Consider the following 17,388-nt stretch of genomic DNA (forward strand, 5'->3'; position numbering starts at 1 on the left):
GTGATGGCCACATCCGTCTCTGTGCTGGGATCAGGCCAGAGACACAGAAGTGAGCCAAGTTAACAGTTAGAACTGAGCTAATGGACAGGACAGTTCAAGAACGACAGAAAAGTGCATCCTAATGGCCCAGAGTCACTGGGAAACAGGCAAACCAAAATTCTCACAGCTTTAAATCCCCTTTCTGTTGTATCATTCGATGCAAATGGCCCTGGGGAAGGTGGGACCTTAAGCAAGGCAACCTCTGTAGCAGGGGCAGACCCTGCAGTTACTGGAAGCTGAAGGCTCTCAGATATCCACATTCCTCACAGCCACTAGGCAGGAAGATCATGAGTGGGCCCTTTAAACTCCTCTCCAGGTCTTCCCCAATTCCCAGCCCCACCACACCATAGTGGGTACCGGGTATCTATTGACTGGGTGGATGGATGAACACTTGAGGCAACCTGGAAGTCTGAATAGGATTTGTGGAAATGGGAAAGGCTGGGAAGCAAAGACAGAAGATGTGGATTTCAACCAAGCGAGGTTCCATGCTAAGTCAACAAGAGCACTGGAGATGTAAAAGAGTAAACAGAGAGCATGGGAAGCAAGGAGGCTAAGGTTAAAGCCTGGGAACTACTAACACTTGAGAACTGTCAACATCAAGAAAGAATAGCCAAGGAAGGAAAACAGGAAAATGCAGAGTGTGGGAGGCCCTGGGAGAGAATGGAGCAAAAGGGAGGAGGCTATAGGGTAAAGGCCAGGAAGAGGTCAAGTCAGATAAAGACTGAAGGTGCCCCTCAACTGGCCATCAGAAGGATGGGGCTGGGTAGGAACAGACCAAGCCTGATCTGGGCCTAGGTCTCTGATGTATACTATGGAGAAGTCTTCATTTGTCCACATCTACTGTATACAGAATCTAACCTGACCAATGACACCCAAGAATCAAGTGAGCTTTGTGGCTTAAAGTCAAGCCACTCCAAAGCTACACAGAGAAACCCTGTCTTGAAAAACCAAAAAAAAAAAAAGAAAAGAAAAGAAAAAAAAAAGTCAAGCCACTTTCCTTGGAGGGAGGCAATAGAAGGAGCGCAGTGACATTTTAGAGTCCTGGGTCTTTGCTGCCAGTCTCTGGTTTGCCAAGGTTGGCAAGTCTACAGTTGCTTCCTAGAGCCTGGGGTACCCAGTGCTTGACTTCAAAAAGAGGACACAGGTGTCCAGATCCCCACAACCTCTGACTTGGGCTCCCCCCACTGCATGGACACCCCAAAAGTGTCTTGTTGTGTGAGCTCAGTTTCAATGGGAACAGAAACTGGATTTAAGAAAAGAGATTATTTACTTATTCCACAGAGAAGGTAACCAAGTAAATAATGCAGTATCCTAAGTGGTACCCAAGCCCTGCCCCCTACCTCTTATGGGCTTCCTGGAACATATAAAAGGCCACCTGATACCCTCACACACTCACACACACTACAATACCACCCCACATCCAGAGACAGCCAAGACTCCCAGATTCCACCATGAAGATTGCCATCACAATCACTGTTGCCATGCTATCCATCTGCTGCATCTCAGGTGAGAGCCCAGGGTCCCTCTCCCAAAGACAGAAGGAAGTGGCCAGTCCCTCTATGGCTACCTGGAGGGCCTGGGTATGATGACTCTCAGAAATGTTGAGTCTGATGACCAACACTATTCTGTGATCTTGGGGGGAAGTGTTGAGCTATTAGAAAGTTTAGAATCACACCTTCCAAATCCTGAACCCTGGCACTGCAGGGACCAGGGAGGCCTGGACAGGAGATAAGGAGTGCCCATCTAAACCAGTACATCTACCCAAAAATGGAGTAGGGATAAGGAACCCTTTGAAGCCCAGTGGCTCAAGATGCCAAGAGCTCTTGAAACAGCCTCCAGGTTAGGGGGCGTCCCCACCCAACTCTGGCAGTCAGTCTGGAAGGGAAAGTACAGAGACTCTTGCCCTCTAACCCAAGGCCAAGTCTCTTGCTCTGGGAGGAAAGGAATATTCCAGAAAGAGATCTTCCCTTTGGGAAACTGCCAATCCTGGGTGGAGTTTTCTAAACATTCTGTCCTCTGGAAAAAAGGATCAGAGGCCTCTGAGGATAGTTGTTGCTATCACTGTGAAGAAAGGAGTGAGAAATGAAAGAGGGAGGAAGGAACAGAAGGAAAGAAGGGAGGGAGGGAGGGAGGTAGGGAAGGGCAATCTATCTCCCTCCACAAATTTTGTGCTTCGGAAATGAGGTTGGGAAAACTTCTCCCACCATCAGTTTCCCCCTCTCCTCTCTGATAATGCTGTATTATTTTCCTAAAAACAAACCCTAATTAATGTCTTTGAAAAGGTTCATAATGTCCGTGGATACAGGCTTTATGACCAAGGAGATTTAGACCCCAAATCAAGGCAAAATGGGAGTGGCTGTTTTTATTGAACACTTTTTTGTTTTCAGGGGAAATGACATCATTTTGGATTAAAATGTTTATTAATTAGATATCGGTGCTGTGCACAGAGGTGGGTGGCTCAGCAAGACAGGGCTAAAACATGTGAAGGGGTGGACTGGCAAGATATTTGCATAGCAATGTGTTCACATATTAAAACTCTGACAGTAAAACTAGTTAATGCTACTTACAACGTGCTAGTCACTGCGCTCAGCCATTTTACAGACTATCCCTTTCATTTTCATAACAACCCAATGAAGCAGAGATGTTGTTCCCATTTTACAGATTAGAAAACTGAGCCCCTGGAAAATGAAACACCCTGCCTGGTGACATTATGGAGAAAGTTTTAAGTTGGAGTGACCAGTGTTTTGGTTTTGAGACAGGGTCTCATTTTGGTCTGAATTCACAGTCATCCTGCCTTAGCCTGCCCAGTGCTATGAGTTATGTAACAAATGTGAGCTACTGGAGTGGCCACTGGAATAGGGGTCAGGTCCTGAGTCAAAGCAGTGAGGCCAAATTTGCACACAATGCAGAGAATTCCAGGGCAGGAAATCTGAGGCTAGGTTAGAAGATGGAGGCAAACAGGGTAGGAAATCCCAGGAGATAGCACAATCCAAACAGCACCCCCTTGCAGGGAACATGGTGAGATGAGAGGCTTGTCTGCAAACTGACTGTGCCATCAGACTAGAATACATATGTGCTTCCATCTTCCAGGCCAGGTTTGGGGACCACGCTGGATTCGCATAAGGGCTGTGCCGTACGCCCTCAGTAACTCATGGCACAGACCACCACTAGCTGTGGGTAGGAGCATTCTGATAGAAAGCAAGGCTCCCAGAGGCCTCCTCCCAGTCCCCATGCTGCAGCAAACAGCCAGGCTGGCAGCTTCTGTTACCCACTGTGTCTAGAAAGATGACAAAAACCGTGGCCAACCCAAGTCAGGAACGGAAAGGCGGCTCAGGAAAGGCAAAAGCTGGCTGTAACCTAGAAAGTGTTCACATGGTACCAGATTTCCACACTTGGAGCCCCACCATTCTGTTCCATCACCCAAAGGCTGCTATGTCTTGCTGACCAGACTGACTGGTCCAGCAGGGTGCTGGCCAGCTTTTAGAGAAGCTGGTCCATGTGCTTTCTTTTGCCCGCACCCCAGCTTCTTCAGACACCTGCCCAGGATTTTTTCAAGTCCTTGAGTTCCTCTTCATGGGCTCAGAGTCCAGTTATGAGGCAGCCCTGAAGTTTTACAACCCTGGCTCAGACCTGCAAAACTCAGGGATCCAGTTGAAGAAGCTGGTGGACACCCTCCCCCAGAAGACCAGAATGAACATCATGAAACTCTCGGTATGGAACGTCCGTCACTCACGTTGCTTCTAAATGGTTCCCCAACTACAGTTTCATACTATTTGGGGAGTTACAAGGCTAATGGATATCCCTGTCATGTCCCTTGCCGCCTTCTTGTGCGTGTGTGTGTGTGTGTGTGTGTGTGTGTGTTTGTTTTGGGTGGGGGGTTCTCTCTGAGCTAGCCTCACTGTCCTAAAACTCCTGGGGTCAAGTGTTCTTCCTTCCTCAGCCTCCTGAGTAGCTGGGACTATACCAGCTCACACACACACACACACGCACACACACACACACACACACACACACACGCACGCACGCACGCACGCACGCACGCACGCACGCACGCACGCACGCATGCACGCACGTGCACACACGCACACGCACACGCACACACACACACACACACACACACACACACGCACACACATGAAGGTCAGAGGACAGTCTTTAAGGAATTGGTTCTCTCCTTCCACCATGTGGGTCCTGTGGATTAAACTCAGGTGGTCAGCTTTGATGGCAGGAGCATTTATAGCTAAGTCATTTTGCCTGCCTTTTTTATTATCATTAAGGCTTTTAAGAAAGCCATCCAAGGCCTTCTGCCCTGAGTTCCTCTCAGAACTTACTGTGGCTTTTGTCTCTGTTAAGTCTGTGTACTTCATCTACTTCTGAGGGTCACTCACCATTACGTGTGGGGGGGGGGTTGTTTCTTTATTCTAGGAGATAATCCTAACAAGCCCTCTGTGTAATCAAGACTTAAGCGTCTAAAGCTCACCAGACTGCAAAGATACTCCCCTGATAACAGCCCCTGTCCTCACCCGGTGCCTCTGTGACCTCCCTGCACCAGCCCTGCCTTTCTCTCTGCAATAAACCTCAAGCATTCATTTGCCTGTGTTCACCTGTTGGTCCTTTTATCCACCTGTTGGAGCCAGAAGGTTGGTCCTGGAATGAGTGGAGTAAACCAGAAGTGAGGGAGGCCACACAAGGAATCCCAGAAGGCCTCTTTCCTCTACACTGCTGCTTTTTACCATCAGTACAGTGTAAAGTCCTCTAGCTAGGTCTCGCCATCTGTTCGAAGCTCAGCTTGTCCCTCAGACCTGTAATAACACTCCTCCCTCCCCAAGTCTGGTCCAAAATATTATTGGATTCTAACTCCATCCTCTGGGCTATACTGTTCCAGCCAGGAGCCTGATGGGCATCCCTTAGACCTTGCTTGTCCAATCAACTGAGGAGACTTCTGAAGTTGTTCACACCCTCCATATCCAAGGCCACACCATCATCCCTGGCTGCTACAAACCCAGAGGCCCCTTGACAGGTTCCCAGCTGACTTGCTGCTAAGCAATTCCATGAGTACAATCTACCACAGGGAGTTTAATCACATGTAAGGGTTAGCAGCACACACACACACACACACACACACACACACACACACACACACACACCATCCTTCAAAGCATACAGCACACTCAACATCAATGTTAAAGTTCAGCACAAGGCCCTACCAGTCCTAATCTCCCTCTGCTCACCCATACCCTCTCCACCGCCCTTAGTGTCTAAAAGCCAAGCCCCACCTCAAGACAGGCCACACATAGTATCAGCTGCCCAAAAAGACGTTGCTGTTTTGTTTAGAATCTGTCCTAATATCAGTGAGCCCCACTGGAGCCAGGCCACACCATCAGAAGTTAAAGAGTAGGGATAGGAGGTCTGTGCAGAAGGGCTGCAGAAAGAGGAAGAAGGGCTGAGGCAGAGGGCACCCGAACAAGGGCGCCGTGGGAGTGAATGCCAGCCAAGCAGCCCAGCCAGCGCCTAGAAGCTACGTGGGTGGGCGTGGGCCACGCCTGCCTTGCGGGTCACAACCACCAGAGGGCAGTGTAGTCCACGCTGGAACTCCGGCCAGGCCCCAGCCCCTTGGCTTTTGGGAGGAGCAGATGATGATAAGTTATTCTCTAGCATCGATCATGAAACGTCTCATCTCGCTTCTAAAATTTGATTTGGAGGAGGTTTTTAAAATCAGAATTGTGAGGAAAAACACTGGGAAAGCACACGAAGAGTGTGGCAGCCACAGCTGAACCCGGCCAGTGACCAGTCAGTAATTAATTTGAAATTAGCAGCAATTCTACTTCCAGAAGACCCTAAAGGCCATCCTGACAGATCCAGACTCTGAGATGGCTCCAAAACAGAGAGGACCAAGAATCAGAACTAACCTCTACTCCACCTGCCTGGTTTTAAAGTTCCATAGCAGAAACTGCAACCTTAAAACCTTTATCCCTTGCTTATGCTCGGCAGGCATTAGCAGTATCTCTTTTATCTCTACACAACCCAGAGCCCAGGCCCAACTCCTGTCCTGCTGCTGGAATTCCCACACAGGAATCTAGAGAGATGGTAGTGATGAGAAAAGTCCACCTTAAACACCCGTGTGTGTACACACTGTTAAAGCTACCACGCCCGCTCCTTCATTATCTGCCGCAGAGGAGGGGCTGGGATTGTAAAAATTCCAGGGCAGGTCAGGGGGGTTGGCAATCCCAAAAGAGATTATTTGTGACAGGCAGGGCCCTGGTGGGGACCTGCCCCACTCCCTCACTCCCAAGGCCCCAGATTCTCCTGTAACCAGGTCACTCAATCTAAGTTGCCTGCCTACCTTTGCCTCATTCGAACCATCCACCTAGATGGGTATTATTCAAATGGAGAAGTTCCAAGACCATAAAAAGTTCCGAATTTTAACTACCTATTCACTGCTAGGGAAATATTTACCTTGCACAAATGCAATGCAGATGACTGGGGATAAAAGGAAGTACAATTGTATTGCAGTGGGTCTCTGCCTTACGAGAGCGACACATGAGAACGTGCATTAACCCAAAGAAATGTACAGTATCTCAGGTTCTTCAAACACAGAATTCAGGGTAGGGAAGGTAGCCTGTCTGAGAAAGTGTTCCCTGCGCAAACTCAAGTTCCCAAGTGTCATTCCCAGCACCAGCACCCAAGTAAACGGCAAACCCCACGCCCCAGTGAGAAAACCTGTCTGGGGGGGAAAGGACACACACACACACACACACACACACACACACACACACACACACACCGCACAATGCAAGAATAAACTGACTATAACCACAGAAAGAGTGGATTATCTGGGGAGTAGATATGAGATCCAAGGAAAATAAGGAACTGCCATTATTGTTTGTTTTCTTTTGGTTTTTCGAGACAGGGTTTCTCTGTACTGCTTTGGAGGTTGTCCTGGAACTCACTCTGTAGACCAGGCTGACCTCGAACACACAGAGATCTGCCTGTCTCTGCCTCCTGAGTGCTGGGATTAAAGGTGTGCGCCACCCCCCCACCCCCACCCCCGTTTGTTTTCTATTGGTTTGGCAAGCAAAGATCTTGATCCACAAACTACAACTGGAAGGCCAAGGCCAGTTTGCTTTGATGTTTTTGTTGATGATGACATTGTTTTAAGAAACCTCAAACTAAGAATGGTTTTTACATTTCAAGAATGAAGAAAGGCTGTGTATATATAGTGATACTTGCCTTTAATCCCAGCACTCAGAGACAGAGACAGTCTGAGTTCTAGGCCAGCATAGTCTAAATGGTGAATTCCAGGCCAGCCAGAGCTACAAAATGAGATCATCTCAGGGTAGAAAAAAAAGATGGGGAGGAAAAGAAAATCTACAATATATATATATATATATATATATATATATATATATATATATATATTCAACCATTTTTACTATGGATATGCCAAACTAAAACACAAGGGGATGGGCACCTTTAATCCCAGAACTCAGGAGGCAGAGGCAGGTGGAGCTCTGTGAGTTCGAGGTCAGCCTGGTCTACAGAGCTAGTTCCAGGACAGCCTCCAAAGCCACAGAGAAACCCTGTCTCAGAAACAACAACAAACAAACAAACAAAAACCACAGGAGGATGGTGTGCAAATACGTACTTCCTGCACTTGAGAAGTGCTAAGCACAAACTACAAAGACAAAATTTTAAATGCTTGAGTCAATATATATAAATAGATATGCATATATAAATATATGTTAAAAACAGGGTATAGTGGTGCACATTTGAGAGGCAAAAGCAGACAAATCACCATAAGTTCAAGACCAGCCTTGTCTAGAAAAATAAATAGCCAGGCATAGTGGCACACAGGAAGCAGGGTAGGCAGACCTCTGTGAATTCACGGCCAGCTTGGTCTATGTAGCAAGTCCCAGGCCAGCCCAGAACTACATAGTTTAACTCTACTGAAAGAAAGAAGGTGGCATGGAGGAAGAAAGGAAGGCAGAAAGAAAAGGAAGGGAAAGGTTAAAAAAAAAAAAGGAAATTCTAACATTCTATTTATTTAACTTTTATTATTTACTTATTTATCTCTTTATTTAACATTCTATTAATTTTAACATTCATAGCTCCGAGGAAGGTCACAATTCTTGGTGGCTTTGTGTAGAAAACTATGAATCTGGGTGAGGATGAAATTTTGAAAACTATGCTACCCACATCATCTGCAACCACAGGAATTTTAGCCTGAAAGGTCTCTACAGAGGGACTGCCATTGCAGACTCACAAGATCCATTGATTATCAGGAAAGCTGCTGTCTGACACAGGAGACAGTCAGGGTGAGCCTGGTAGGAAAAAAAAAAATCTGTAAGTGACTCACAAGGCAGGAAGAGGAAAGCAAAACCAGCCCTCATCAGCCTTATCAAGATGAAGGGGATAAAATGCAGGCCAGTTTGCAGCTGACACCAGGCATGCTGTTTGCAAATACCAAGGCAGCTGTGGGTAGTAATTCACCACTACGTGATCAGTTGCTCCAAAGGGCTTCAAATAGATGATAAAACAAGCCTTGATTGATGATGATAGGGCCCGGCAAACAATGCACTCTGAAGCCTGTAATTAGGTGACGGTCCTCCCAAGCACTTACTGAATATATCAACAGGCGTATGAGAATGTGAAATGAGTCATCGGTAGCTAGTCACCCAGCATACTTCCACGAACTAAAATTATAAAATTATGGTATATGCAAAAAAAAAAAAAAAAAGACTGAAAGTAGACTCGGCTAAGCAAGCATGATTGGCAGCTTCAGAATTGATAAACTGGAGCCAGGAACTTGGCTTTGCTTCTCTGGCAGTAACCAGGTGCCCAGCCTAGAACAAAACTTTTACAAAGTACCTGAAGCTGTGTGCCCATAGCAGGCAACCACCCTGACGACTAAGGCCTTTGACTGCAGCACTGCCTGGGGTTCCTCCTCTGGCTCCTATTAAAGAGTATGCACTCTGTCTTCCCTAGGACAGGATAGAAATGTCAGAGACTCTCTGAAAGAAACAGGGGTGAGGAGTAGATCTCGGGAGGAGGAGACAGGACTGTGGACTGCTGGGATCTCCTGACCCGCTGACCTTAGGTGTCCATTTCAGTCTCTGAGTCCATGTCAACCCCTGGCATTTAATGCCTTTCTCTGCTCCACTGCCTGTGCTCAGCCTCCAGCATTGTTGCAAGTGACCTGTGAATTTATTTCCTATGGTTGTCTAACAAATTACCACCAAGTTAATGGCTTAAAAGGCACACACCCAGCTCAGGAGGCCAAATGTCCACAATGGATCTTACTGGGGTTTAGATCAAGGTACTAACAGCTAGACTTAGTGGCTCACACCTATAACCTTAGGAGGCTGAGGCAAAAGGATTGCTATGACTTTGAGGCCTGCCTCAGAAAGGCAAAAACAGCAGGTACTGGGTAGATTGTAGGTAAAGTGCTTGCTTCACCATCTTGGGGACTCAAGTTCAGATCCTCAGAACCCACATAAGAAAAAAAATCAAAATAAAACAGCCAGATCCCAGTGCTGGGAGGTGGATTAAGGGGATCCTTAGAAGCCTCCCCTGCTCTCAGTCTCCTATGGGAGGGAGCATCGGGGACTCCTCACCAGAGCACCCAAGGAGAAGAGCTCTCCAAAATAGCCCTATTTTCTGCTCTGCTTCAGATCCTGCAGCCCGCCATGCCTTCGGTTTGTCCCAGCCCCCAATTAGGCTGGGCAATGAACCGTATACATTAATATCTGAAACCCAGAACAAAATCCATTCTGTTCACACCTCCATCCTTTGCATAAGCGGTTCCCGGGATGATCTACCTTTCCCAGCATTCCCAGGTGAACCAACTTTCATCCTTCACGCCCCACACACTATTCAAGCCACACCTACGACTCATGGTTCACCAAAAATTCTCATTCACACAGGCATCCTAAAGTTTGATTTGCTAAATCTGGCCAATTTAAGATTCCTTCAAGTATCAGTGCTTACGGGACCCCGATACAGCCTCTGTGATTCCAGCACCTGTGAGGTGGACGCAGGAGGCTCAGAAGCCCAAGGGTGTTTTCTTTTGCACAGGAAACACCAGGCCAGCCTGAGAAATATGAGGTCCTGCCTTGAAATTTTAAAAATACAGAGGAGCACAAAAGGAAAGCAAAGTCCCCACACAGGAGTCTGCATGGAGAGACTTCTGAGCTCTGATATGGTGGCTCTCTACCTTCCTAATGCTGCAGTCCTTTGATACACTTCCTCTTGTGGTGACCCCCAGCCATAAAGCTATTTCATTACCACTTTATAACTGTGATGTTGCCACTGTTATGAATAATAATGTAAATAACGGATATGCAGGATATCTGATGTGACCACCAAAGGGGGTGAGACCCATGGGCTGAGAACCATGGCTTTAGTGGAAGAGCTGCTGCCGCTGCCAATGTGAAAACAAAGACAGCAAATTCCGTTACAGAGCTCAAGACTCTTTATTCCATCTATCTGTTTCTAGACAGGACCAATCAGTTCCAGAGAGAATACTGGGCCCCCCGCCCCGCCCATAGATGACCCAACACACAAAACATTATGCTTAGATTAGATTAGATCATACACAGCATAAGTAGCTGGTTATAAAGAAAATCCCAAAGAGCTTGAAGTGCAGCAAGCCCTGTGGTCTTGAATCCTTGTTCCTAATGAAGATGAAATCGCAAAGCTGGATTCTTCCGAAACCACAAATCAGTCTGAAATGTATCCATTTCATGCCTGATAAATCTGAAATTTTATGCTTTATGGATAAAGGCTAAATATTAACCAGATAATCCAAAAAAGATCTTTGAATGTCTGCCACCAGAGAACAAGAATTTCAGACCGTACCACAGTGACGGGACAATTTGGAAAGTCCTGCGTCTAGAGCAATGTAATGATTGACACACTGAAGTTCTGTTTCTACTGCTTCAGATTAATCAAGGGAAAGAGAACGGAGTGAGGGAGAGAAGGAGAGGAAGCAAGAAGAGAGAGGGATGTGTGGAGAGTCTGCCTGACTCCTCGGTCATGCGGACAGGCTGTCATGTGCTGACTCTGAAAACTAAAGAAAATGGGATAAGAAAGCTGCCTGCCAAGGGCCAACCCTCCCTGGAATTTGAACAAGCCAGGGAAGGAAACAGAACAGACCACACTCAGCTAGCAGAGCATGGTGATGCATACCTGTAGTCCCAGCACCCTCTATGCTGAGGCAGGAGGATTGTAAATTTGAAACTAGCTTGGGTTACATTTTGAGACCATCTCAAAATACAAACAAATAAACAAAACCCATCAAGCTGAACACAGAACAGATGATGCTTGACAAATGTTTATTGGGTGGGTAAGTAGACAGCCATCTATACCCACAGCTGCCACAGCCCACCCTAGTTGCAAAGATAAGCTCACACCCCACCCCCTTGCAAGAAAAGAAAGCACCCGTCAACCTTGAGCCACAGCCTCCATCCAAAAGTGGCTGTAGCTACCATTGTGCATGCTCCAAAAAGCCATCTCAGGGAAGGTGTCCCTTTAACTGCAGGTGTTTGTTTCCTTTGGCATGGCAAGATGTAATTTCCCATTTTTAAAACAATGCTCCAAAGAACAGCCGCAAAAACAAGCTCCAGTGGGGGTTTTCTTCCTGGCCACTGCTACAGCCCTGTAAAACAACAACAGAGGGTTTTTTGTTTGTTTGTTTGTTTGTTTGTTTTATTCCAAACACTATTTGCATCTCTCCATCCTGTTCATTCTGCACAGGCTGGAAAACCCCCCTCCCCACAGCAGAACCTCTTAACAAACCTGTGCCTAGTAGGAAGCTTTGGAAATTCCTATTGTTGGTTATGTTTGGGTCTGGACGTACCTCTTTGTGTGGTTTCCATGCAGCAAAGACTGAACGGAAGCTGTGAAAAAGCCGGTATGTATCCTTTGGGTGCCCTGTACGAGCCCAAGACCAGAAGAGGACAAAGTGTTCTAGAGAACATCCAAATAGCAGATGAAGGTGAGGAGCCAGGAAGAGAGCAGCCACCTCTAGCCTTAGCCATTAAGAAATCACTTTCAGGGCTGGAGAGATGGCTCCAAGTCTAAGCCTGCTTCTTGTGTTTCCAGAGGATCTGAGTGAGGCTCCTAGCATCCAAGTAAGGCCATTCACAACTGCTTGCAACTCCATCTTAGGGAACTCCAGCACCTTCTTCTGGCCTCTACAGGTACCCACTGGGCACTGGGGATGGAACCCAGGGCATTGCACATGCTACTCAAGTACCCTACCATTGAACTTACTCCTCACCCCTTCTTAGTCAGGGTCTCACTAAGTTGCCTAGGCTAGCCTCCAATTTCAAGCCTTGTCTCTCAGGCCTCCTGAGTAGCCGGGGTTGCAGGTCCATGATACACTTCTAATTTCTGTTCATCTTCCTTGATATGACTCTAGGAATAACAACTGAATTGTTATTTTTGTAAAAAGCAAGAGAAACTGTGGTTGCCTTCAGGAGAAGAGCTCCTAGGGAAGTGATTGTCTGAGTCACTGGACCACAAGTGGCACCAACAACCACCCCTGCTGACTCCCGAGGAAGAGTCCCTCACAGGGTGTGGCTCTTCCATAATGAATCAGGAAGGGGGGGGATGCCATCAATCTCCTTATGTGGTCAGTTTTCTGTTACTATAAGGAAATAACCGGGATAATTTCTTTATAAGAAGAAATACTTGTCGGAAACCACATGCTTTGGAGAACACAGTCCAAGATCTGATACACTACTTGCTTTGGGCCTTTGATGGAACCTGGTGGCTGTTATCGAACTTGGGGTTCACAGCCTGTGTGCATGAGAGGCCCAGACATCCATCCCCAGCTAAGCAATTGAAAGAGCCAAACTGAAAGTGGAAAGCAGAGAGAGCATTTTATTCAGTGTGACCACATTGGGAAGGACAGAGAGATCCAGCAACCCCCACCCCAAGTCCATCTTCAGGGTGCTGAAGTGAGATCAAAGTTTAGATAGAGGACCAAGGACATGCACATCTAAGCAGTCCCTGTCAAGGTATGACCTCACTCCCCAGGAACCCATCTTTATCTGGGTTTTCAGTCTCATCCTGTAAAGAGGTCTGGCAAGCTGTTAGAACTACATAAAATCTCTTTACAGGAGTCAAGTTCTGCCTCTGGCTGGTGCCTTTTCCTCCTCCTAACATGAGAATTCTGGGAAAATTCCCCCTTTCTTTGGAGTCCACTGTTTCAGCTAGAGAGACACAAGTGTCTCTTTAGAAAACCTTCATTTCTGCCAGGCCAGTTACAGTACAGGAGACGGAAGTGAACAGCTCACCCTCTGGCCAGGAAGCAGAGAAAAAGAGGTAGTGGCTAAAGTCCCACAGTCCCCATTAAAGGCACACACCTAATGACCTAAGGCTCCTACCAGGAAGGTGCCACCTTCCAATGGCACCCTGGGGACCAAGCCTTTAACCCATGAACCTTATTTCAGGGAACATTAAACATGCAAACTGTAGTACCTCTCAGCACTGGTTTGTTCTGAGGCCAGCAACTTAAAGCATATTCACCCAAACTGTGAGCCTGTTGCAAATGCGTCCGTCCATCCCATCCCAGCAACTCCTGTTCTCTCCCTTATAACCCTTGAGCGTGCATCTGTCTTCTTCCTCTTTCATCCTTTTTCTTCCATTGTCATTTGTCTATTATCTGTAGAGCATTTACACACTTGCCTTTCAAATGTCTCCCCATCCTGCCTTTCCTTCCCTAAGCATGGTCTTCTCAACCTCGGGACCATTGATCTGTTGGCCTGGCTCATGCTCTGTTGGGAGCCGGAGCCATGGAACACACATTCTTCCTCATCTTCTCACTGTCAATTAAAAGGCCTAGGGGGGAAGTGAGGGGGTGGCAGGGAGGTAGAATCATCACTTTTTCAAACTTAAAGGGGCCTGAGATACGATCTAATACAACCCCCTCATTTTGCAGATGAGGAAACATCCTGAGAGGAGGAGGAAGAGGATGTGTCAGAGCCAAAAAATGGTGGGGAACAAGTGCCAGGCCAAACAGGAAGTCAAAATTCCAGGCCTTGCAGCAGGATTTCCAGTCCCACTGGAACACAGGGGTTACTTCCCATAGCTTCGTTCTCCCTCCAAAACTTTCTCCCATTCAGGAAACCAGAGCAAGCATGATATGACAGGCTCCCAGTCCAGGAGTGCCAATGTCCATGCCTGGGACTGGGTGCCTCAGCTTCTAGTGAACAAAGATGACCACTGATCACATCCAGAATATCTCGTGATGACTCACACTGTGGTCACATCTCAGAGCAGTCCTGTAATCATGACTGAAAGGATGTCATACCATCTGACCACACCTGTCCCCACTGAAGACAATAAATAACAAGAGATCTGCAGAGCATGGGAGGGAGCCAGGGGACAATGTCTGCCCTGGCCCTTTCTAGGCAAGCACTCTACCAACTGAGTTACATGTCCAGCTGAAAACATTTCTGATTAAACCAAAGGTTTTAAAAATTAATCAGAAAAGCTGGGTACTAGCAGTGTACACCTGAAACCACAGCAGTCGGGAGAGCAGAGCAGGGAGACCCCAAGTTCAATGCCAGTCTGGGATATGTACCTACCTTGTCTCAAACCCAAATAAATAGAGGGGCTGCTGGCAAGATGGCCCAGCAGGTAAAGCTACTTGCTACCAAGCTTGACAACCTATCTTCAGAACCAATATAAATGTAGAGGGAGAGAACTGAGTCCCACGAGCTCTCCAATGTCTGACACATAAACACCCACACATGTACACACACTAAACAAATAAATGCAGAACCATTTAAATAAATAAGTAAGTCATTAATGTAAACACCAGAAAAAATATTAAACAAATAATAGCAGAAATGGTAAGGATATCACACTCAAGTGTCATACATGTGAAATTTCTGCTCACCTTCCCACAGTTTTTATTTATTCTATTTTATTTTTGAGACGTGACCTCACTCTGGAGCCTAGGATATCCTTGGAATTCACTATGTAATCCTAGCTGACATTAATCACGAGTGATCCTCCTCCCTCAGTGTGTGTGTGTGTGTGTATGTGTGTGTGTGTGTGTGTGTGTGTGTGTGTGTGCAGGCCAGAAAAGTGTGTCAGAACCCCTGGAGCTAGAGTTAAAAGCAATTGTGATCCATCTGAGTTCAGTGCCAAGACCTGAACTCAAGGTCCTCTGGGAAAGCAGCAAGGGCTGTTAACCCCTGAACAGTCTTCCAACTCCCCTCTTCTGAATATTATCACATCTTACATTTATTTTTTAATTTATTTCTATTTATTATATATAGTGTTCTGCCTACATGTGTGCCTGCATGTATGCCTGCAGGCCAGAAGAGGGCACCAGATCTCATTACAGATGGTTGTGAGCCACCATGTGGTTGCTGGGGATTGAACTCAGGACATCTGGAAGAGCAGCCAGTGCTCTTAACCTCTGAGCCATCTCTCCAGCCCATATTGTCACATCTTAAAGGTGACTGTCCTGTGTCCCACTATGGCCTGAGTCACTCCTCACTCTTGTCTTCCAGATTGCCATCCTTACAACACCATCTTTCCTGATAGACTCCTACAGACTGCAGGCCAGACTCACACACCCTCAAACTCCTCTTGTCTCCTTATACACATGGACCCATCATTTTTGCAACCATTCAATTATTTGGTAATGAAAAGTGACCCCGGGGGCCTGGAGAGATGGCTTAGTGGTTAAGAGCACTGCTTGTTCTTCCAAAGGTCCTGAGTTCAATTCCCAGCAAGCACATGGTGGCTCACAACCATCTGTAACGAGACCTGGTGCCCTCCTCTGGCCTGCAGGCAACATGCAGACAGAATAAATAATACACATAATAAATAAATAAAAAGAGAGAGAGAGAGAGAAGTGACCATGAAAAGGCTGATAAATGTTCTAAAATCCACAAATAAAAGGCCAAGTGTGAAGACAGAAAGGAAAGAGGAAACCCCACCCCATTCCTTGGACACAGCACTGGGCCTTCTGCCCCCAGTTAGCCTTAAAGAACCTGGCTGTGGAAATGGCAGCTTAGGACTCTCCCATGTTCTGGTCCTTGAGCTGCACCCTCCATGTAGATGGTCTCAGTATCCACCACTCCTGCCAACTTTAGGGGCCATGGTGTCATGGAATGGCCCCGTAACTCCCAATCTAAGTCCTGCAGGGAGTCCTGTGACTCTGTGGCCTCCTCCAAGACACCCAAGTCATCATCAGAACTCTGGTGGTTTAGGGAAAGTTTAAAACAACATTTATACATGAAATGGGGCGGAGGCTTGTTTCATCAGCTCTCCCCCACCCCACTGTCCCCAGCGACTCTCAAAGGATGTCAGAACCATCAGCTGCCAAGGCTCTCCATTGTATGCTTTCGGGTGCCTGGCCCTCCCTGTGGCTGGGCAGGTGCCAGGAAAGCCAAGCCTAGCTGTTCAGGACATTGTTCTCCCTCAGAAGAGGATCTTAAAAGCAGAAGGAAGTTAGAAACAACCACACAATGAATACCAGATTCTCCTTTCTCCCTGCTTTGGTTGCCAGGAGGCTGAGCATGGCTAGCTGTCAGCACCCCCCGCCCAGCACTTCTTGCCTTCCAGGGTGTCTGCACAGCAAGTCGGGCTGGCCCCAATCGCCTTGAGTGATCTCCATTTATCCCCATAGTCTCCCTTTCTTTCTTTTTTTTCTCCAGCTAGACGCTGATTCCTTGAAGGCAGAAACACATCAGGGCTTCTTCTCTATTAAGTATAAAGTTCCACTTACTCCATGTTTGTTGATTGACGTTTCTGTCTGGACAGACGTGATGGTACAAGAGCAATGGTATAATCACATTCCTAAACATTCCAGTTTAGGGTCCCATGTCATCGTGCCTGTTACTGTAAACCTAGTGATAGGTCCCAGGGAAAACCCACTACTGCTGCCTTGCTAAATGGACATGCTGTTAAACTGCCTTCTAACTAAATACTTTCACCTATAGACGAGTGCTATCCTCAAACCTTCCCAGAGAAGCTTCTCTCTGCAGTGGGCAGCAGCCAATGCAGACTCATAACCGGTCAAAGTGCTGAGAATAAGTTAAGTATCGACTGCTCAGCCCTGAATGAGACATCTCTGCTAACCGCTCCCCACAAGACTCAGGGAACACATCCGAAGAAGGGGCAAAAGAATGCAAGAACCAGAAGATGGGGAGGAGTGCTATAAAACGATGTCTTCTGGATGTGGTACGGCAGCTGCACCCATGAACTCACTGCAGCTCCAGTTACCTGTACAAGACCTGCACAGGAGCAAGCCAACAAGATCAGTCAGCATTACAACCAGCAGCACAACTGGACTCAGTGGGCCACAAAAAAAAGAGAGAACTC

At 47.0% G+C, this 17,388-nt stretch overlaps 2 protein-coding genes across 2 annotated transcripts in view; one reads left to right on the forward strand and one right to left on the reverse strand.

The window, feature by feature from the left end:
• The first annotated feature begins 1,490 nt into the window (after positions 1-1,490).
• Positions 1,491-4,616, forward strand: Scgb1a1 (secretoglobin family 1A member 1). Its single transcript, XM_027408311.2, has 3 exons — positions 1,491-1,545; positions 3,563-3,750; positions 4,465-4,616. Exons 1-3 carry the CDS (start codon positions 1,491-1,493, stop codon positions 4,510-4,512), a joined length of 291 nt encoding a protein of 96 aa, XP_027264112.1. The 3' UTR covers positions 4,513-4,616.
• A 6,739-nt stretch (positions 4,617-11,355) lies between these two features.
• Ahnak (AHNAK nucleoprotein) overlaps positions 11,356-17,388 on the reverse strand; it is an 89,260-nt gene continuing 83,227 nt past the window's right edge. Inside the window, exon 6 of the mRNA XM_027408324.2 lies at positions 11,356-11,695. Coding sequence (XP_027264125.1) covers positions 11,688-11,695 — 8 coding nt within the window. The 3' untranslated portion in view covers positions 11,356-11,687. The remainder of the gene's footprint in view (positions 11,696-17,388) is intronic.

Source organism: Cricetulus griseus, chromosome 3 (assembly GCF_003668045.3).
Source record: "Cricetulus griseus strain 17A/GY chromosome 3, alternate assembly CriGri-PICRH-1.0, whole genome shotgun sequence".
Classification (NCBI taxonomy): Eukaryota; Metazoa; Chordata; class Mammalia; order Rodentia; family Cricetidae; genus Cricetulus; species Cricetulus griseus.